The sequence below is a fragment of the Gigantopelta aegis genome, chromosome 14, assembly GCF_016097555.1.
Source record: "Gigantopelta aegis isolate Gae_Host chromosome 14, Gae_host_genome, whole genome shotgun sequence".
NCBI lineage: Eukaryota > Metazoa > Mollusca > Gastropoda > Neomphalida > Peltospiridae > Gigantopelta > Gigantopelta aegis.
The window spans coordinates 17,722,807-17,746,353 of record NC_054712.1 but is presented as its reverse complement, the minus strand read 5'-3'; the positions used below and the strand labels follow the sequence as shown (position 1 = coordinate 17,746,353).

General features: G+C 39.2%; 1 protein-coding gene across 2 annotated transcripts in view; it reads left to right on the top strand.

Annotated features, from left to right (window-relative positions):
- The window catches only part of LOC121388450 (interferon regulatory factor 5-like), a 34,658-nt gene extending 11,236 nt beyond the window's left edge, over positions 1–23,422 (top strand). For both annotated transcript variants that reach the window (XM_041519772.1, XM_041519771.1), the window contains exons 4-13: positions 537–631; positions 2,857–2,896; positions 4,985–5,098; positions 6,184–6,282; positions 9,342–9,473; positions 10,100–10,227; positions 14,330–14,490; positions 16,380–16,644; positions 20,756–20,919; positions 23,052–23,422. In XM_041519772.1, coding sequence (XP_041375706.1) covers positions 537–631; positions 2,857–2,896; positions 4,985–5,098; positions 6,184–6,282; positions 9,342–9,473; positions 10,100–10,227; positions 14,330–14,490; positions 16,380–16,644; positions 20,756–20,919; positions 23,052–23,067 — 1,214 coding nt within the window. In that variant the 3' untranslated portion in view covers positions 23,068–23,422. The remainder of the gene's footprint in view (positions 1–536; positions 632–2,856; positions 2,897–4,984; positions 5,099–6,183; positions 6,283–9,341; positions 9,474–10,099; positions 10,228–14,329; positions 14,491–16,379; positions 16,645–20,755; positions 20,920–23,051) is intronic.
- Positions 23,423–23,547: the final 125 nt, after the last annotated feature.

Sequence of the window (23,547 nt, the reverse complement as noted above, 5' to 3'; positions counted from 1 at the left end):
TGGTCTATTTCAACATTAAAAAAAAGGGGGAAAAGTGCAGTAATAAACTCTGGATTGTATACTAGTATAAACAGATTTTATGGCTATACCATCATGGGATTTATTTTCCATCTTGAAACAAATTTTATATAAAATTTTATATTGAAATTAGTTTCCGGCATACTTCATAATTCATCCGAATCATTTTGTATACCCTCGGCATAATCCTGAATGTTTTCAAATTCTTTTCAAATCACTGGCATGATTATGCAAGTAAGGTTTTGATTGGTCGAATGAAAGGTCAACTGGACATGAGCTCCAACGGGATGCTGTTAGATCCACAGGTAATTAACCAGCAGAGCTAATTTTAATTAAATTGTGGAAATGGATAATAAAATCTTAGCAGTGTCTGATTTCAGAGTCTCTAATAGCGAAAAATGTGCTGTAGTGTTTCTGTCACTTCAATACCCTGGTAACATTTTAATATTTTTAATAATTCATGTACCATCAAGTCATTATTTTACTCATAACATTATTCTGATGTTTAATTTATTCAGATATGCTAAATGGGCAAAATGAAGAAAGTTTTGTGAATCCTGGTATAAACTGTAGCAACACAAATGGCGAGTTGACACCCCATCACTTGTTGCGGGTAAGTGGAGATGATTAACAAATGGCGAGTTGACACCCCATCACTTGTTTCGGGTAAGTGGAGATGATTAACAAATGGCGAGTTGACACCCCATCACTTGTTGCGGGTAAGTGGAGATGATTAACAAATGGCGAGTTGACACCCCATCACTTGTTGCGGGTAAGTGGAGATGATTAACAAATGGCGAGTTGACACCCCATCACTTGTTGCGGGTAAGTGGAGATGATTAACAAATGGCGAGTTGACACCCCATCACTTGTTGCGGGTAAGTTGAGATGATTAACAAATGGCGAGTTGACACCCCATCACTTGTTGCGGGTAAGTGGAGATGATTAACAAATGGCGAGTTGACACCCCATCACTTGTTGCGGGTAAGTGGAGATGATTAACAAATGGCGAGTTGACACCCCATCACTTGTTGCGGGTAAGTGGAGATGATTAACAAATGGCGAGTTGACACCCCATCACTTGTTGCGGGTAAGTGGAGATGATTAACAAATGGCGAGTTGACACCCCATCACTTATTGCGGGTAAGTGGAGATGATTAACAAGGATACTATACAGTAAAACTCCTCTAAACCAGACACCCTTGGGACCAAGTAAAAAGTCTGGTTTTAAGAGGTATCCGGTTTCAAGAGGTTCTCTTCTGTACAGATGTTTAAAAAGGGACCATGAAAAACGTCCGGTTTTGAGGGGATTCCAGTTTACAGAGGATACGGTTTTGAGAGGTTTCACTGTATCTAGTCGGGATTGTGTTGTTTAGAAAATATCATTTAGTTTTTCTTATACATGAATGTTTAACAAAGAGCTAGGACCTGATCATTAAAAACAATATTATACATGTATATAATTGTAACAGATAAATATTATACATGTATATAATTCTAACAGATAAATATTATACATGTATATAATTCTAACAGATAAATATTATACATGTATATAATTCTAACAGATAAATATGAACCTGCACCGAGGGGATTTGCTCTACCAACTGAGCTAATAGGGAAGTTCCCACTAGCTACAGCCAGTAGGAGAACTTTATACCAACACTACTACATACTCCACCTCGAGTGACACTACGTCCCGGAACTGTGGGCCACGGGCAGTTGAACTGTTACAGGTCCTGACTGGGTTATAATTGTATTCTTGTGTTAAGAACACACCCAGTCCCTACGTGGTCAGCTCCAAATGTAACAGATAAAAATCAACCTCCACAAGAGTCCAGCACTCTACCAACTGAGCTAATAGGGAAATTCCCATTAGCTACTGCCAGTAGGAGCACTGTATACCAACACTACTACATAATATGCATATGTAATATATACATGTAAATTGACTGTTTTATTTTATTGAACTTTGAAACTGCTTACCTTGGCTGTTAGCATTTTTTTTTCATATGTGTATTGAAAATGAGATTTAGTCTATACAATTTGATGGTAATTTGTTAAGAGATGTTTTTATTTATGTGGCTTTTTTGTTTGTTGTTTTTGTGTGGGGTTTTTTTTTGGGGGGGGGAGTGTTGTAAAAAATATTGTATGAGTTGGTATGGCTTTAAAATTTAATAATATGTTTTTATATTTCTTTTAAGCATGGCAATATTGATTATAGAGTTCATTGGTACTCTTTTGATACAAAACAGATTTTACAGTACATAACAAATTAGCTCCCTGTTGGTTATGGTTTATATACACTTAACATAGTAGACATTATATACCACCACCACCCCAGCATACCTCCAGGACTGTTTGCCTATTCACTTTGTATATTAAATAAATAATATTTAAAAACATACCCCCAAGCTTTTTTATATGATGAATTTGAACAAACTGGTTCATCCATTCAGGGTTTCTGTCAGAGGGTAAAATATGTATGGCAGAATACCCAAATGTTTTGCAGATTTTATTTTTTTAAGTTGACCTTTTGACAAAATTAATGACTCTTATCCTTGCTGATTTTCTTAAAACTAACTCTAAACCTAACCCATTTTCTTTCTGAGGAAGAGCCCCCCCCCCCCCCACACCCCACACCCCATGTCGAGTGCAGTTGCATTCAGCACACTCATTGTAAAATATTCAATTCCATAGCGCCATACCCAAAAATTTATTTCTGGCAGAAAACCTGCCATTAAACTCACTAAGTCAAATATAATGTTCCCCGCCCCCATGAAAGAACCACCAACACCATGACTGATTATTTTCAGTGTTTTAATTTTTTTTTTTCAGAACATACCAACAGTTGTGTGTGATGTTTGTCCTGATGAAGGTACTTCTCTACTACATGTTAAATACTTGAAACAAATTTACATTTCATCTCACAATCTCACATTTCTATATTCCTAGATATTCAGTGTCAGTGCCCAAGCGTTAGGTCTCACTACACAGATGTCATCTGCCATTGAAATCAATGTTAAATTGGCCAACCTCAAATGAAGATTGCCAATAGAATGGGTTCTTGTTGGCACTAACAACATACACCATTGCGAACATACATTATATAAGCATTTATTTTCACTCAGTTTTTTGCTATATGACCACATCTGGCTGTAGTACCAGTCCGAACAGGTGGTTCATTAACCGATTCACTCCGGCTGTCTCATATGCGATACACTCATGTCCCAAAAGGTCAGTGCACAATATTACAAAATAGCATGGGCAAAATACAGCCACAAGGCTTACCATTAAACATACATATTGTTTTAATTCTTCCCCAATTCCTAGAAGTGAATATGTGAACCACAACATATGTCACAATTAGGAACTATAGTGGACTATGATGAATGAACTTTCACCAAGAAGTGAACTGTGTAGTGAGACCATAGTGTTTTCCTAAGACAAATGTAAAAAAATTCCTTCTTATTTATGAGTAATTTCTCATTGATGTATCATTAAACAGATCTGGCACAATGTTTATTAAATGTGACATGAATTTCTAGAAATAACTATATCATAGATAATATGTTCCTAGTATCAGGTCTTCTAGAATTTTTATAAAATCCACTAGCCATGGGATCAGTGATTTTTTTTTTTTTACTAGCCACTATTAAAAATTCACTAGCCCTACTTTACTTTAAGTTAATACAATTTTACTAAATAATAGTAATAATCAGATATGTCACCTAAAGAGGGAGATAGAGCCTAAAAACACTAACGTTGGGGTGGGGGCAGTATATTCATATTGACAAAATAGACAACTGCAACATTTGAAAAAAAAGAAATTCACTAGCCGTCGGGCATGGCAATAGTAGTTATTTACTAGCCCAACATTGAATATCACTAGCCATGGGAGTGGGGCTACCATAATCTAGAAGCCCTGCTAGTATAGCATTTCTTATACAAAATACTATTTAAATAAGATTGACTAGTTTAGACTTCTTCCCTATATGGATGATAATGCTTTCTTCTGTATGATGTCAGTTCTTGTGGGATTTCGCACTTCTATAATCCGTGAATCTGAAAATTTGCTCGAAAAGTGATTCTAAACATGTTTGTAACAGTCAATGTTCATTTTCTTTATGATATTTACATGTGTTTTTGTATTATCCACATGGTTCAACATAACTGAGTTAATAATAATCATACGAAGCACACGTGTAATAACAAGTGTGATGACGTAATTTTGGGAAGCGACGTCATAACATGACGTTGTTTTCTCCAGACCTAGCTCACACTTTGCATGTGGAATATTGTAGCGGAAATGGATTTGAATTATATAAGTGATGTAAGGGAAATAACTCTATTTGTATAAGTCTCTTATGTCATTATGTTATTATTATGTTATTGTTAGGTAATTAAAGCTGGTTATTTCGTCGTTTCCTTCTAGTTGTGGTTGAAACATTTTGAGACAGTCCTTGTTATTTATAAAAAAAACCCAATAATAATATGGATAATAAAGAAATTATTAAAACTTGCATGTGTGTCATACTGATTTTACGAAATTCGTGTCAGGATTTATTTATTACCCTCGCTCTCGCTCGGGCAATACAACAAACACCTTGTTCATACTGATACTGACACTCACACTGACACTGACACTGGTATTCTAAATGGGAAAATATCTTTAATATGTAATTTTAGCCATCAAAAAGGATCTGTTTGTAACAGGTTACATTTCATTTCAACTTATTTTCGTGCTTATATCCAATTAAGGTTCAAGCACACTATCCTGGCCACACATCTCAGCTATCTGGGCTGTCTGTCCAGGACAATGGGTTAGTTGTTAGTTGGTTAGTGGTTATTGGTTAGTAACAGAGAAGAGGGTGTAGTGGCCTTACACCTACCGAGGGTAACAAGTTAAATTGGCAGTAAACTCAGGACAGTCCCTTCAATAAGACGTGTCTGTTTTCACCTTCAGAACCAGTTGGGCCTATCAATACTCTGAGTGATGATCTTAACAGCATTCAAGATGATGACCTCTTTGGTGCACCACAACCACCTGCGCTAAGCAACAGTGTAGCCATGGAAACAGGTATGTGTTTTGAAACTTGTATATTTTGCAAATATCCATCCATTTTAGACTGAGTATTTTTATGTTTGCAAAAATGTAATTCATAGTCATTTTATTCTCCCTGTCATGGACAGGACTCTGGTGAAGTCAGAGGTTGTGCCTACGACAGGCGTGCTTGAACAGTTCTCTGATGGAAGCATGCCAGAAATTACCCACACCCATACACATTTGATTCTCTCTTGTGTCCAATAAAATAATTCACTAGTTCGTTTCAGTTTTGTACAGCACATACACATACATGCACGGATCAATGTATGCGCACACACATGCACACACAAATTCAGACATGCACATGCACACATGCATATACATATTATGCTCGGTTAGATGCTCTTCGGACAATATGCGGTGCAGTTAAAGGTACATCTCATCAAAAATTGTATGACAAAATTGGTTTTATTTCACTAATAGACAGACGAAAATGCAGTAGGCTCTATAAGATGTATACACTTGTCACTTTTCCTATCAAGATCTAATTTTCAGATGCTCTTTATTCCTTAAGCCATATGTTCGAATATTAATATGTAAACATATGGCTTAAGGAATACGTTCCAGCCAGTACACCACGACTGGTACATGTATATCAAAGGCTGTGGTATGTCTGTTGGATGGTGCACATAAAAGATCCCTCGCTGTTAATCAAAAAGAGTAGCCCATGAAGTGGTGACAGCGGGTTTCCTCTTTCAATATCTGTGTGGTCCTTAACCATATATCTGATGCCATATAACCATAAATAAAATGTGTTGAGTGCGTCGTTATATAAAACATTTCTTTCTTTCTTTCTTTTTTTTTGCTTAAGGAATAAACAGAATCTGCAAACAGTAACTAGTAGTACAAAATTATACTTCGGTCTTTTTTTCCTTCTGGAATAAGATTGTGGAATGCATTAAATGTTAAAGTGCTGAAAGCTGAATCACTGACATCTTTTATAAATCAATTAAAGAAATCAGACAAAGCTGTTCCTAGATATTTTATCTGGGTTCTAGACCTGACCAATTATCATTATAGTTCTTTAATAATTAATATTTGTTTGTTTTTACATGCAGAAACAAATGACTGTGCAGGCATTCCCGCCAATTACACGTACAGTACTAACGTTTGTGCACCTTATTCGGCTGTTAGCAATGGTGTAACCATGGAAGCAGGTTTGTACTTTAAAAATTGTATCTCATACATACCTCTTTAATTCATTTCAGACTGAGCATTTGCATTTCTACAAAATTTATAAAATTAATGTGAGAATTGTAGCATTTTATTTCCATTTTTTAAAGAACAAAGCAACACATTGCTCTCACCACACACATACATGCACAATACACATATACACACACACACACACATGCGTGCACACACACACACACACACACACACACACACACACACACAAAAGAACAGATACAAACGTGCATACAGGTATTACTAAACCAAATAGCTTCCGGCTGGGTCAAAGTTCAACGTGCACCGAACTTTTGATAGAGAAGTGAACACCACAAGTCCTTTGATTGGTTGTAAAAAAAAAAAGTTTCATCTGGGCAAAAAATGTATGCAATTTTATTTCATCTGGTACCACTGCGTCAAGTAGTCTTGTGCTTGAAACATGTATGGGGTACCTGTAAAAAAAAAGTACTTGCATTTTGTGTGGAACTAGGGTTGTCATAGACGCTACCCATTATTTCAGAAATGAACAGCTTGACCCCAAATTTTTTTCTGATTCACTTGAAGGGTGAGGGGTGGTAGTATTTATATCCGTGGCGTTTATGTCGATTGATACGCTGCAGGTAGGAGTTTTAGCCACACATGTTACTATTGTCGTCTATGGGATTTGATTTGGTAGTATACATCCTATATGCCTATAGGGTCTGTATGAGTACTCGGGCAGTGGTAGAGTCTAGCAAGACTTAAGTCTATTCACAGGACTCGGGTATCTGTGCAAGGTATAGAACCCTCTCATTTAATTATATTGTTTACTTCATTTTGCCATATGTTTGCCATCGGTTACATTATGAGGCTGTGAAACATGGAGGAAAAACAAAAGTCGAACATGTGGAATACAATACAATGGCCTGATTTGGCATACATGTTCTACGCTGGAATTAAGATGCATACTGTTATTTTACTTTATTCCTTGGTCTCATTATCATCTAGTGTAAAAGTGTTGGGTACTCGGGTCTGGGTTGAGTTTGACTCAAGTTCACTATTGTGGACTTGTGGAGGCCAGAACCGGTTTTAGGATCCGCGGGGCCCGTAGCACAAATAACAGCGGGGCACCCTTCCCAGGATATATATTTTGCAACACCCTTTAGGAGAGGGAAAAAATGACCTTGGGGAAAAATAAATGTACACATCACTGCGGGGCCGGCCCCCTGAAGTGCAGGGCCTGTAGCAGGTGCTACATGTGCTACTAGGATAAACTGGCTCTGGTGGTGGCCCTACATGCCTGCACAAACACTGCACACTGCACGCTGCATGCACGCACACACACACACACACCACCCATACAAATAGCCACACACAAACTAGTTCGTGTAATTATAATAGTCTTTATTACACTGACGAACATTCCATATTTAACTCTGCACAGCAATGTAGGGGACCGTGTTTCAGTTCAGCACTTCTCCATATTTAACTCTGCACAGCAATGTAGGGGACCGTGTTTCAGTTCAGCACTTCTCCATATTTAACTCTGCACAGCAATGTAGGGGACCGTGTTTCAGTTCAGCACTTCTCCATATTTAACTCTGCACAGCAATGTAGGGGACCGTGTTTCAGTTCAGCACTTCTCCATATAATTAATGTGCTACAAAATGGTGTGTGATAAAAAACACTGTAAACTGTTTTTGCTTTATTTTTCAACACAAAAGTTTTGAACCTAGGCCAGACTTATTAACAAGCTATATTGTGCCAAACCAACCTCGTATTTCCATTCGGGATCTGACGGGTGTGTATGCACCTCGTATTTCCATCCGGGATCTGACGGGTGTATGCCACCAAATCAATTCCCATAGACGACAGTGGTAACATATGTAGCTAAAATGGCCATACGCAGTGTTTCAATCAGCATATACATCAGGGATATTTTTATTTTTTATTTTTTTTACAGACATCTTTCTTTTAATTTCAAGAGTAAACACTACCTTGTACATCAACGAGAACCCAAACAAGTAAATGCTAAATTAGGTATCATTAAATAGATATTTAGAAAACATGTACTTGTCAGTTTAATATGAAAGACATAATCGACGAAAATCAGTTTTATCCTCTTTTTTTTTTCCTCTTTTTTTATAAATAGTTTATTACATCAGGGATATTAATATTACCCTCACTCTTGAAGTAAATCAGAAAGAATTGGGAGTTCTGCTCATTTCAGACATTGCCTTTAACTATCCTAGTGCCACACAAAAATTGCTATCCTATTTTTCAGTAGGACCCCACACGTTTGAAGCACAGTTATGGTAGTTGGTAGATTGACCCTACTTCATATTAAATTAATGAAATTTACTGACCAGATGAAACAGCATTTTATGACAATAAACACTGTCCCATTTATCACCAATGGCAGGACTGCTAGTGTTAAATGTGGAATGAAAAGTTGGGTGCACTTTGAACTTTGACCCACAGAGATACAATTTGGTATACTGCTACTAATAAAGGAGGAGATATTATTGGTTTAAGAATGGAAACAAAAAACTGAAGATTTTATGATAGACATTAAAAAAAAAATTGTTTGCCACTTAAGATAAGAGTGTCCACAGTATTTCATAATCTTTTTCTCATTTGGGACACAATTTCTGGTACAAATCAGAGTCTGTGCCACCAGTGAGTGTGTTTGAACATTAATTTGATATTTATAAGCACATTAAATTCCGACATTTGATCTCACAGTCTTATGTTTGCATACATACATACATGGATGCCTCAATAGCTCAAATCACATTGTGTTTAGTCTTGCAATTTGCGGGTGATTCGGTGCCACAGGTTTGAGTCCCAGCAACGGCATGGGACAATTTGTGAGGCCAGAAAGGATTTAATTATCCCCTGTGCCAGTGCGTATGTAACAGTCAACCTCGACATACATACAGTGTATAGATATTCATACATCAATACATACATACATCATAATTTATTGGTTTGCCTAAATGTAAAATATATGATTGAATTAACACAGATGTTTAAAAAAAAAATATTGAACATTATGTGCTTTCAGAAAATTCAGTTACGTCTGATTTTCCAATGAGTGTTTCTGCCAGGCAAGTGGATGAAGGTGCCACATCATCTTCATCATCTCTTCTCAGCTTCCTTCAAACTAAGGGGGACAACTCTCTTCAACTACCTGGAGGTAAAGGAATAAAACTTCAAAGAATTCATAGTTCTGCCATAGTTGTAAATTATGAAGTGAAATAAGTGAACACAATGACAAGTTTGTTTTGTTTAACGACACCACTAGAGCATATTGATTTATTAATCATCAGCTATTGGATGTCAAACATTTGTTAATTTTCACATTTGGTCTTAAAGAAGAAACCCACTACATTTGTCCATTAGTAACAAGGTGTCTTTTATATACACCATCCCACAGACAGGATGGCACATACCACAGCCTTTAATATACCAGTCGTGGCTAGAGCGAGAAATAGCCTAATGGGGTCCACTGACTGGGAACGATCCTAGACCCACCACACATCAAGCGAGCGTTTTACCACTGGGCTACGTCTCACCCTCCCAATGCCATCAGATGCAGATACAGAATTATTATAGGGAGAGTGTGCATAGATCTACAGCATTCCAAATTCCTGGTCTTAAAAGCGGGGAGGTCTTAGAACTGTATTTGTAAAATATAGAGAGAAGCCTTAATTTAGTCTTTTTTCCCCACTTTTGTTTTTGTTTTGCCTGTTGACCAGTCGCAAACATTTGCAGAAATAAATATTGATTCAGCCCACACAAATATGGTGCTCTGTATTTCAGATGATGAATTCATTTTCCACATAAAATACCGCAGCCTGACAGTTGGTCAGCATCGGGTGGGCCGTGAAGGATGTCGTCTGGTTTATGGTCCTATTCAGTCGATGGCAGATTGCGACCTGCAGGTCAAGGTACAGGTCACTTGCACTGAGGATATCTAGTGGGAAATCGGTCAGTAGAGCACTGGACTCTCGCAGTAAGGGTATCCAGTGGGAAGTCGGTCGGCAGAGCACTGGACTCTCGCAGTAAGGGTATCCAGTGGGAAGTCGGTCGGTAGAGCACTGGACTCTCGCAGTAAGGGTATCCAGTGGGAAGTCGGTCGGTAGAGCACTGGACTCTCGCAGTAAGGGTATCCAGTGGGAAATCGGTCGGCAGAGCACTGGACTCTCGCAGTAAGGGTATCCAGTGGGAAGTCGGTCGGTAGATCACTGGACTCTCACAGTAAGGGTATCCGTGGGAAGTCGGTCGGCAGAGCACTGGACTCTCACAGTAAGGGTATCCAGTGGGAAGTCGGTCGGTAGAGCACTGGACTCTCACAGTAAGGGTATCCAGTGGGAAGTCGGTCGGTAGAGCACTGGACTCTCACAGTAAGGGTATCCAGTGGGAAGTCGGTCGGCAGAGCACTGGACTCTCACAGTAAGGGTATCCAGTGGGAAGTCGGTCGGTAGAGCACTGGACTCTCACAGTAAGGGTATCCGTGGGAAGTCGGTCGGTAGAGCACTGGACTCTCACAGTAAGGGTATCCGTGGGAAGTCGGTCGGCAGAGCACTGGACTCTCACAGTAAGGGTATCCAGTGGGAAGTCGGTCGGTAGAGCACTGGACTCTCACAGTAAGGGTATCCAGTGGGAAGTCGGTCGGTAGAGCACTGGACTCTCACAGTAAGGGTATCCAGTGGGAAGTCGGTCGGTAGAGCACTGGACTCTCACAGTAAGGGTATCCAGTGGGAAGTTGGTCGGTAGATCACTGAACTCTCGCAGTAAGGATATCCGTGGGAAATCGGTCGGTAGATCACTGGACTCTCACAGTAAGGGTATCTAGTGGGAAGTCGGTCGGTAGAGCACTGGACTCTCACAGTAAGGGTATCCAGTGGGAAGTCGGTCGGCAGAGCACTGGACTCTCACAGTAAGGGTATCCAGTGGGAAGTCGGTCGACAGAGCACTGGACTCTCACAGTAAGGGTATCCAGTGGGAAGTCGGTCGACAGAGCACTGGACTCTCACAGTAAGGGTATCCAGTGGGAAGTCGGTCGGTAGAGCACTGGACTCTCACAGTAAGGGTATCCAGTGGGAAGTCGGTCGGTAGAGCACTGGACTCTCACAGTAAGGGTATCTAGTGGGAAGTCGGTCGGTAGAGCACTGGACTCTCACAGTAAGGGTATCCAGTGGGAAGTCGGTCGGTAGAGCACTGGACTCTCACAGTAAGGGTATCCAGTGGGAAGTTGGTCGGTAGATCACTGAACTCTCGCAGTAAGGATATCCGTGGGAAATCGGTCGGTAGATCACTGGACTCTCACAGTAAGGGTATCTAGTGGGAAGTCGGTCGGTAGAGCACTGGACTCTCACAGTAAGGGTATCCAGTGGGAAGTCGGTCGGCAGAGCACTGGACTCTCACAGTAAGGGTATCCAGTGGGAAGTCGGTCGACAGAGCACTGGACTCTCACAGTAAGGGTATCCAGTGGGAAGTCGGTCGACAGAGCACTGGACTCTCACAGTAAGGGTATCCAGTGGGAAGTCGGTCGGTAGAGCACTGGACTCTCACAGTAAGGGTATCCAGTGGGAAGTCGGTCGGTAGAGCACTGGACTCTCACAGTAAGGGTATCTAGTGGGAAGTCGGTCGGTAGAGCACTGGACTCTCACAGTAAGGGTATCCAGTGGGAAGTCGGTCGGTAGAGCACTGGACTCTCACAGTAAGGGTATCCAGTGGGAAGTCGGTCGGTAGAGCACTGGACTCTCACAGTAAGGGTATCCGTGGGAAGTCAGTCGGTAGATCACTGGACTCTCACAGTAAGGGTATCCAGTGGGAAGTCGGTCGGTAGAGCACTGGACTCTCACAGTAAGGGTATCCAGTGGGAAGTCAGTCGGTAGAGCACTGGACTCTCACAGTAAGGGTATCTAGTGGGAAATCAGTCGGTATAGTTCTGATGGTTTCTATGTGTTGTATAAACCAGTTGTAGTTCAAAGCCTCTGAGTGTTGCTGGAGTTATCTGGTGTACTATTAAAAATGGACTTAGCTTCATAATTCAGGATCAGAACATTAAAAAAAATCACAGATCAATATACAGTATTGCTATTGGCAAAGCTTACCACAAATAACACACTGGCACTTAGACCAGGTCAGGTCAGGTCATAGGATTTTATGTGCATATTAGAACAAACTGTTGTAGTGCACGCCTGTCATGGGCGCAGGTGTCCCAGCCTCAAACAACTGGCACTTTCTTCAGGATGTGTTTTTATGTGGGATACACCTGTTAAACGTATGTACTGATTATGCTGCCATTGTGGAATGTTTCTCACTGACAAAGATTTTTCAACAACTAAAATAACATATTAAATCAATTTTCTTGTTGGCCATTGTTAAAGGGACATTCCCGAGTTTGCTGCAATTTTTAAGATTTTATCGACCAACAGAGATTGTAATTACATATCAAATATATTTTTCTGCATAAAATATTAGTGGCTGTATATTAAACATGTTTCTGATCGTTCTAATATTTGTACTAAGTTAAATTTCATTTTAGTTCCTAAATCCAGTCTGAGCTTCTTACAAATATTAAAATGACCAGAAACACATTGAATATACAAACACTAATATTCTAAAAAATATATATATATTTAATATGTAACTTTAATCGTAGAAATATTTTATTAGTTGGAAACATCTTAAAATGCAGCAAACTCAGGAATGTCCATTTAAGGATACCATACATGCTTGTTAGGCATGATGACACCACTATGGCCTCCACGAGTTCAAAATATCGGGCTCGAGGGTCAAACTTGACCCATACCAGAGTACCCGACACTTACACTAGATGATAATGAGACTAAGGATAAAGCAAAATAAAGACCTGTCAACCTTTAGTCAAGAGAAAGCAGGATGTGTGTGTTAAAAAAGCAGGAGATTTTTTAAATACACATGATTTAACACAAAATTGCAAGTTTAAAAAAATTATTAAAATAAGTTACATGAACACTACATAATGTCATGTATACATGTATACTTGTCAACCTTATATCTTGGCATTTAAAAAAAAATAAAAAAAAATAATTATAGTAATTATTATTTTCTTTTTTTTAAGTTTAAATATTATTCTGATTTATTACATAGGCCCTATTTTTAAAAATAACTCTTCTATCCAAAAATGTAAAGAACACAACAAGAAATTAAATAGCATTATGCATATTAATTCTAAGGCTGGACATGTATGCCAAATAATGCCATTGTATTGCATTCCACACGTTCGACTTTTGTTTTCCCTGCATGTCTTATAGCCCTATATTAATGTAACTGGCGGCAAGCATATGGCAAAATGATGTACAAAAATATAATTAAATGAAAGTGCACTTCCTTGTACAGGTACTAGAGTCCTGCGAACGGTCTTGCACGGGTACTAGAGTCCTGTGAATGGCCTTGCACGGGTACTAGAGTCCTGTGAATGGCCTTGCACGGGTACTAGAGTCCTGCGAATGGCCTTGCACAGGTACTAGAGTCCTGCAAACGGCCTTGCACGGGTACTAGAGTCCTGCGAATGGTCTTGCACGGGTACTAGAGTCCTGCGAACAGTCTTGCATGGGTACTAGAGTCCTGCAAACGGTCTTGCACGGGTACTAGAGTCCTGCGAACTGTGTCTTGCACGGGTACTAGAGTCCTGCGAATGGCCTTGCACGGGTACTAGAGTCCTGTGAACGGCCTTGCATGGGTACTAGAGTCCTGCGAACGGTCGAGTCTTTGCTAAACTCTACCTATGTCTGAGTACTGGAGTACTCATGGAGACCCTAGACACCACCTGGCTTTCACTTTCTTTCCGAACAAGTGAGGTTATTGTTTCTCTTCTTAAACTGGTAATTTTTGTTTGAAAATATAATACTTATGACTAACACACATACAAAATATTTAAGCACAATATACCGGTACGCTAGAAAAATTTCTTGATACATATATTGTTCGAAATTTATATTGTGGTATACCGGTTATTTAGAGCATCTCTATTGACTGTAGTTATCATTCATTTTGCAGATGTTTGGTACATCACATATGGTACCAATACCATTTCCAGAACCGACTATGCCTTCTTCGAAGAGGCAAGAAAACATCACCAGAAATTGTCTGAATGCAGTAGATAGAGGCATTTTACTCTACTGTCAAAATAACAGCATTTATGCTGAACGAAAATGCAGGTGTGTATAGGGAATCCAGGTTAAAACCCCTTCCCATCAACCCCAACCCCATGTCAAAACCCATCAACTGCCACCCCTTGTCAAAACCCATCAACCCCCCCACCCCTTGTCAAAACCCATCACCCCCCCATCTCCCACCCCCCACCCCCCGTCAAAAACACTCCCGGTCAGAATTGATCTCCGTCAAAATCAATCTTCTTTCTCATCAGTTATTCACTTTTAACAAGTCATGGCACCAATAAATTAATGAATAAATGTACATATGTATAAGAGAAGTTTTTACCAGAGGAATTTTGATCAGACGGGGTTTTGATCGGTTACCATCATGTATAGGATATGAGGAGACTTATGTTTTAAAACTTTCATGTCTTTTGTTGAGCAAAAAAAGAATAAAAGATTTGCTTTTTTTCATCATCGTCACTTACGTAAAGCATTAAAAAATTTCACACCACCTTTTTTATTACACTGCGGTGGAAGAGACACCCATGTGATAATTATCATCTCTTCGCATTGTGGAATAGGTCTTTTGAGAGGTCATGACCTCTGATCAGGTGATTGACTGTGTCACACAATACAACTCCGCATAGATCTTCATGCTAAAAGTGTGCACATGGTTCTTTCGATTCATATTTTTATATCAGAAAATTACTTGCAATCAATTTTTAGCAGCATAATTTAATAAAATATATCTTTTAATAATTTTGTTTAGCCTTGAATATAATATTGTTTGTGTAAACTTCGTTGAGGTGTGTGGTGTGTGGTGTAGGAATGCAAAGTTTCATTGATAAATATCTAAATGAAAGTAACCACAAAATGTGCATTTTCATGTCTTTAGTTATTTTTGAAGTCATTATGTGCTAAAAAAAATTCATTCATGTACGGTGTAATAAATAAAATATTATACTTCTCGTTCCCATGTGAGACCTTTTATATTACAACTCGTGTATTTTTAATTGTACATCACTCGCTTTCATTTGTGATCAAACTTGTTGTAATATAAACGGTCTCACACAGGAACTAATTTAGTATTCTCTGTATACTAGTATTTGCCTGTCGCCCCATAACACGACTCGTAAACAGTGTGGGGTGTCACCCTCCCCCAATACAAAATCCCGGCTATGCCAGTTATGTAAAGCACCCAAATAAATAAAGCCACACTTTTATACAGGCCCGTAGAAACTGGGGGTTGGGGTGGGGCACTTTAAAAAAAAATCACATTAATGTTTGCCATTGTAACCAAAATCTGATATAGAGTTTGTACCTAATCCTTCAGTGCCCCCCCCCCCACCCTCACCCCCCTACACACACACACCCCAGCTCCCAAATTTTTGAAATATAAGCTTTAGCTGTGGTTTGAATTTTTTTTTTTTTTTTTTTTTTGGTTTGAATTTTAATATTGTAACAGAATGTACCTGTACCTGTATATTGCTAATAATTTTTTACTTTTTCATCAGTGCTGTAACATGAAGTACAATTATCATGAAATGAGTCTTAACTCAAATTTTGGCCATTACAGATATTTACATTTCTGAAATGTGCAGATTCTGCTCTTTATTTTGATACTTAAATTATATTTCTACCCCTCCCCCACCCCCCAAAACAAACCCAAACCCAATTCTTATATAAATCTCATTTAACCCATTATTGGTGATTTGCAGTGGCTTACAAATTGGATGGTGGCATCTGCTATACGTTCTAATTGGTTGGTGTTTAGGCATCCTCAATTTATTACTTTCTTGTTAGTTATTTACCATGATATTATATAACAGCTAAAGCTACCCATTCAGTACGGTAATTTGATGTGGTGAGATTCTTTTCTTTTCCTCAAGTCAAAAGAGTATGTTGTGATAAAATATATTTTCAATTTCAAATCTTTTTTTTTTTAAAAGGTCAAGAATTTTTGTGGAACAACAAGCCAACAGTCCAAACTGCCAAACAATCAAATTGGAGCGGGATAAACCAACAAAGATTTTTGACTTCATTTATTTTATTGAAAGCTTAATGAAATACGTGAACCGGGATATTGCGACTCATCCATCTGCTGAAGTACTGATTGGCGTTGGTCAGGACTGGACACATGAAGAAAACCCGTCAGAAAATCTACTGATTTCAATCTCCGTGTTCAACTCTCTGGCTCTTTACCATCTGGCACAGGTATGATCTATTACAACTACTGCTTCTACTACCACTGCCATTGCTGCTTCACTTCTGATACTACTACTGCTGCATTTACTACTAGTACTGTTGCTGCTACTGTTACTATTGCTGCTGCATTTACTACTAGTACTGTTGCTGCTACTGTTACTATTATTACTACTGCTGCTGCATTTACTACTAGTACTATTGCTGCTACTGTTACTATTATTACTACTGCTGCTGCATTTACTACTACTACTGTTGCTGCTACTGTTACTATTACTACTACTGCTGCTTCTACTACTAGTACTATTGCTGCTACTGTTACTATTATTACTACTGCTGCTGCATTTACTACTACTACTGTTGCTGCTACTGTTACTATTACTACTGCTGCTGCATTTACTACTAGTACTGTTGCTGCTACTGTTACTATTACTGCTGCTTCTACTACTAGTACTATAGCTGCTACTGTTACTGTTACTACTACTGCTGCTTCTACTACTAGTACTATTGCTGCTACTTTACTATTACTACTACTACTGCTGCTTATACTACTAGTACTATTGCTGCTGTTACTATTACAACTGCTGCTGCTTCTACTACTACTAGTAGGTTACTATTGCTGCTACTGTTTCTATTACTACTGTTGCTGCTTCTACTACTAGTACTATTGCTGCTGTTACTATTACTACTGCTGCTGCTTCTACTACTAGTACTATTGCTGCTACTGTTACTATTACTACTGCTGCTGCTTCTACTACTATTGCTGCTACTGTTTCTATTACTACTGCTGCTGTTTCTACTACTAGTACTATTGCTGCTACTGTTACTACTACTACTGCTGCTTCTACTACTAGTACTATTGCTGCTACTGTTACTATTACTACTGCTGCTGCTTCTACTACTAGTACTGTTGCTGCTACTGTTACTATTACTACTACTGCTGCTTCTACTACTACTACTGTTGCTGCTACTGTTACTATTACTACTACTGCTGCTTCTACTACTAGTACTGTTGCTGCTACTGTTACTATTACTACTACTGCTGCTTCTACTACTACTACTGTTGCTGCTACTGTTACTATTACTACTACTGCTGCTTCTACTACTAGTACTGTTGCTGCTACTGTTACTATTACTACTACTGCTGCTTCTACTACTACTACTGTTGCTGCTACTGTTACTATTACTACTACTGCTGCTTCTACTACTAGTACTGTTGCTGCTACTGTTACTACTACTGCTGCTTCTACTACTAGTACTATTGCTGCTAGTGTTTCTATTTCTAGTAAAAAAAGTAAAGTTTGTTTTATTTAACGACGCCACTAGAGCACATTGATTTTTAATCTTATCATCGGCTATTGGACGTCAAACATATGGTCATTCTGACACTGTTTTTAGAGGAAACCCGCTGTCGCCACATAGGCTACTCTTCTTTACGACAGGCAGCAAGGGATCTTTTATTTGCGCTTCCCACAGGCAGGATAGCACAAACCATGGCCTTTGTTGAACCAGTTATGGATCACTGGTCGGTGCAAGTGGTTTACACCTACCCATTGAGCCTTGCGGAGCACTCACTCAGGGTTTGGAGTCGGTATCTGGATTAAAAATCCCATGCCTCGACTGGGATCCGAACCCAGTACCTACCAGCCTGTAGACCGATGGCCTGCCACGACGCCACCGAGGTCGGTCTATTTCTAGTACTACAACTACTGCTGCTTCTCCTGGCACTGCTGCTTCAACAGTTACTACTACTACTACTACTGGTGTTGTTGCTTCTACTACTACTGGTACTTCTGCTTCTACTGTTAGTAGAATTACTATTACTACTACTTATGTTGCTCTTATTACTACTAAGCTAAGTGCACCATGACTGATATATCAAAGGCTGTGGTATGTGCTATCCGATCTGTGGGATGGTGCATATAAAAGATCCCTTGCTGCTACGGTCTCACTACACAGATCACTTCATTGATCACGGTCCACTATAGTTCCTAATTGTGACACGTTATGGTTCACATATTCACTTCTAGAAAATGGTGAAGAATTAAAACAATAAGTATGTTTAATGGTAAGCCTTCTGGCTGTATTTTGCCCATGTTATTTTGTAATATTGTGCATCGACCTTTTGGGACATGGGTATATAGCGCAAGTGACAGCCGGAGTGAATCGGTTAATGAACCACCTATTCGAACCAGTACTACAGCCAGATGCGGTCATCTAGCAAAAAACTGAGACGGAAATGTTCTCAATTTTAGAGTGAAAATAAATGCTTATATAATGCATGTTCGCAATGGTGTATGTTGTTAGTGCCAACGAGAACCCGTTCTGTTGGCAATCTTCATTTAAAGTTGGGCAATTTAACATGGATTTCAATGGCAGATGACATCTGTGTAGTGAGACCTAATCGAAAAGAGTAGCCCATGAAGTGGTGACAGCGGATTTTCTCCCTCAATATCTCTGTGGTCCTTAACCATATGTCCGACGCCATATAACCGTAAATAAAATGTGTTGAGTGCGTCGTTAAATAAACCATTTCCTTCCTTCTATTACTACTAAAGCTGTTGCTACTGCTTCTGTATTACTACATGTGGTATTGGTGCTTCTGTTGCTAGTTCTACTACTACTAGGCCTATTGGTACTGTTACTTCTACAAATTGGTTTTGTTTGATGACATCACTAGAGCACATTGATTAATTAATTATCAGCTGTTTAAACAAAAACCCTGACCCTGATGAATGTAAAAGAAATATCAGACAATTCTTAAATGATTCCTAGCTGACTGTGCAATTCAGTAGTGTTTATAAATGCATGAAAAAAGAAAAAAAAACGTGGAAGATTTCAACATGTAATATTATATGGGCCAGATTTGAAAGTCATCTGTGATCATAACTTGCAAAAATAACATGATAATAACAAAGAAGGAAGAAAAGGAAGAAGATGTTTTATTTAACGACGCACTCAACACATTTTATTTAAGGTTATAGGGCGTCGGACATATGGTTAAGGAGCACACAGATATTGAGGGAGGAAACCTACTGTCACCACTTCATGGGCTACTCTTTTTGATTAGCAGCAAGGGATCTTTTATATGCACCATCCCATAGACAGGATAGCACATACCACGGCCTTTGATATACCAGTCGTGGTGCACTGGCTGGAGCGAGAAATAGCCCAATGGGCCCACTGATGGTGATTGATCCCAAACCGACCTCGCATCAAGCGAGCGCTTTACCACTGGGCTACATCTCATTTCGCCCCTTTTCAGTGAGTGAAATACGAAGTAAAATATGTTTTCAAAATAAAAATATGTCCTGCTGGAAATAAAGATGGCATGTGGTTTGAGATGGTGTGTGAAAAGTTAGGATTCCAGAGATGTATTTTAGAGTATTAAAATATCACCGAATCTTGAGCTAAATAGCAAATGAGATAATTGTACGTAAATCAATCTCTTGAAAAACATGCTATTTTTGTTTGTGCTTTTTATTTCTATTTCACCTGCTAGATCTAAAAAAATTAACTGCTTTGTGCTTTTTGCAGGCTGCTATTTCATATCCTGATATTGTGGTAACTTTTGAAAGAAGGAAGGAAATGTTTTAACGACGCACTGAACACATTTTATTTACGGTTATATGGCGTCGGACATATAGTTACGGACCACACAGATATTGAGAGAGGAAACCCACTGTTGCCAATTTACGGGCTACTCTTTTTGATTAGCAGCAAGGGATCTTTTATATGCATTGGCTGGGAGGAGAAATAGCCCAATGGGCCGACTGATGGGGATCGATCCCAAACCAACCGTGCATCAAGCGAGTGCTTTACCAGTGGGCTACATTTCATCCCTGGCAGCAAGGGATCCTTTGTATGCACCATCCCATTGACAGGATAGCACATACCATGGCCTTTGATGTACCAGTCGTGATTCACTGGCTGGAATGAGAAATAAACCGATGGGCCCACCGACGAGGATCGATCCCAAACCGACCGCACATTAAGTGAATGAATAACCACTGGGCTATGTCCCGCCCCTGGCTGTTTTTGTTGTACTTCTCGTAATGATCTATTGCCCCTTTTGAAAAAAGACTATTGAAAGCACAGTAAATCTGATGTATTTATTTTTCAGTTTAAGTTGGTGAAATCCGACGGCCAATCTCTGCCCGACTCGTCCGAACTCCAGATGTCGGTTTCCAACAGCATGGATACCTACATGGACCTGCTCAAGATTCTGCACAGTGCCGCTAAGCAAAACGAGACCGCCAATACCCCTGGCTGGTCCTGTGATTCAAGGTGGGTGGAATATGGAAATTCTTGGGGTATTGTAATGTAATAGAAAAATCAACCTCCACCATCACAGGGTTTCTTCACAGTGCTGCTAAGCAAAACAAGACTACCAATACCCCTGGCTGGTCCTGTGAGTCAAGGTGGGTGGAATATGGAAATTCTTGGGAGTATTGTAATGTAATAGAAAACTCAACCTCCACCGTAACAGGGTTTCTGCACAGTGCCGTTAAGCAAAACGAGACCGCCAATAACCCCCTGGCTGGTCCTGTGATTCAAAGTGGGTGGAATCGGGAAATTCTTGGAGGTATTGTAATGTAATAGAAAAATCAATCTCCACCAACACATGGTTTCTGCACAGAGCTGCTAAGCAAAACGAGACCACCAATACCCTTGGCTGATCCTGTGATTCAAAGCGGGTGGAATCGGGGAATTCTTGGGGTATTATAACAGAAAAATCAACCTCCAGAGTCATAGAGTTTCTGCCAGAAAATGTTTTTCTGGATATGGCGCTATGGAATTGAATATTTACAATGTGTGTGCTGAATACAACCACAGTCGACAGGGGGTATATGGGGGGGGGGGGGGGGGGGGGGGGGGCCCTACCCCAGAAAGAAAATGGGTTACATTTAGGGTTAGGGTTAAGAAATGATGAGAGTTATTAATTTTTATCAAATGGTCAACTTAAAGAAATGATATCTGCAAAAACATTTGGGTATGGCGCCATACTCGTTTTACTCTCTGGCAGAAACTGACCGAGGGGATTGGAACCATGGACTCTCAGTATGTGAATCCAGTCCTCTACCAACTGAGTTTGTGTTGTTTTGTGTAACAACACCACTAAGAGCACATCGGCTATTGGATGTCAAACATTTGGTAATACTGACACATAGTCACAGAGGAAACCTGCTACATTTTTACTAATGCAGCAAGGGATCTTTTATATCCACTTTCCCACAGCATTTAACCAGTTGTGGTGCACTGGTGGAACGAGAAAAACCCCAATCAGTTGAATGGATCCACTGAGGTGGTTCAATCCTGCAACGCAAGCTCCTCAAACGAGCACTCAACCGACTTAGCTAAATCCTGCCTGAGATAATAGTGAAATTTCCACTCGCTACTGCCAGTAGGAGCACTTTATACCAACACTACTACGGTAATATCTTTTAAAAAGAATCAGTCCTCACTTTGCAACTTTTATAAAATACTTTATTTTCATGGGATATTATTTTTCACACATTTCATGCAAGCACATTTAGTGCAAATATTTTAAACTGTAAACTCCCCCCCCCCCCCCCCATTTTATCTCACAAATAATAATCTTGAGGCCCCAACAAATCATGATGTCTGGCTTTGGAATAACCAACGTAACATAAAACCAGGAATGACGTAATAGGTATTGGCTTTTATTGATGATATTCAGTCATACAAACAATTGGGATGAAGTAACATCAAAGATAAAAAAACGGCAACCCATACACTGATGTTTAAATAGAAGGAAACTCCTTATTCGCAATTTTCCCACAAATTTTGGAGCACTCCACAAATATTATATTTATATATTTTATACAGGCCTTCTGATGCTACTAGTGAACTAAATTTGATCTCCAATACAAAGTTAGTCTCAGCAAGTGCACCACAACTGGTATATCAAAGGCTGTGGTATGTGCTATCCTGTCTGTGGGATGGTGCATAAAAAAATACAACACCACCACTAGAGCACATTGATTTATTAATCATTGGCTATTGGATGTCAAACATTTGCTAATTTTTACATAGTCTTAGAGACGAAACCCGCTACATTTTTCCATCAGTAGCAAGGGATCTTTTATATGCACCGTCCCACAGACAGGATAGCACATACCACAGCCTTTGATATACCATTTTTGGTGCACTGGCTGGAATGAGAAATTGATCTCCGACCAACCACACATCAAGAAAGTGCTTTACCGCTGTGATACATCCTGCCAAAACCACCATGAATGCCAGTGATAAAAAAAAGAAAAGAAGATATTTCAGATTTCTATTTACAAGCTATTTAGGGACCAGTCTCCACTACTATAAAATCGACTTGATACAAATGTTTCTGTTCATGCAGACAAAATTCTCTTAACCTACATGGATTTCATTTTTTGTTTCAGCTTTCAAATGAGTTGAATGGGACAACAATGAAAGAGAAATTCAGCAAGAGATCTTTTATATGCACCATCCCACAGACAAGATAGCACATACCACAGCCTTTGATATACCAGTCGTGGTGCACTGGCTGATGAGGAATAAAGTTGTACTTTGTAGTATACTGATTTTTATATGTCTGTATTAGTGTAAATATAATTTAATATTTTAAATGTACTGTTAATTTAATATGATTGGATGCCATATATTTCACAATTTTTATTTTTACAATTTACAATTTACTGAAGTTTTGTGACCACCCTCTGTGATAATTTAGATAATATTTTTGTCAGTGTGTTAGAATTTGTATTTCTATAAATAAAGATTAATAACTGTTTTTCTGTCTTCTGTTTTAATATTTTATGTTTCACACTAAACTGGCTATGTAAAACATTGGAAATCTATCTGTCATCATTCTGATGAAAACCTAAAAACAAACTGGTACAATTGGTGTTCCATCTT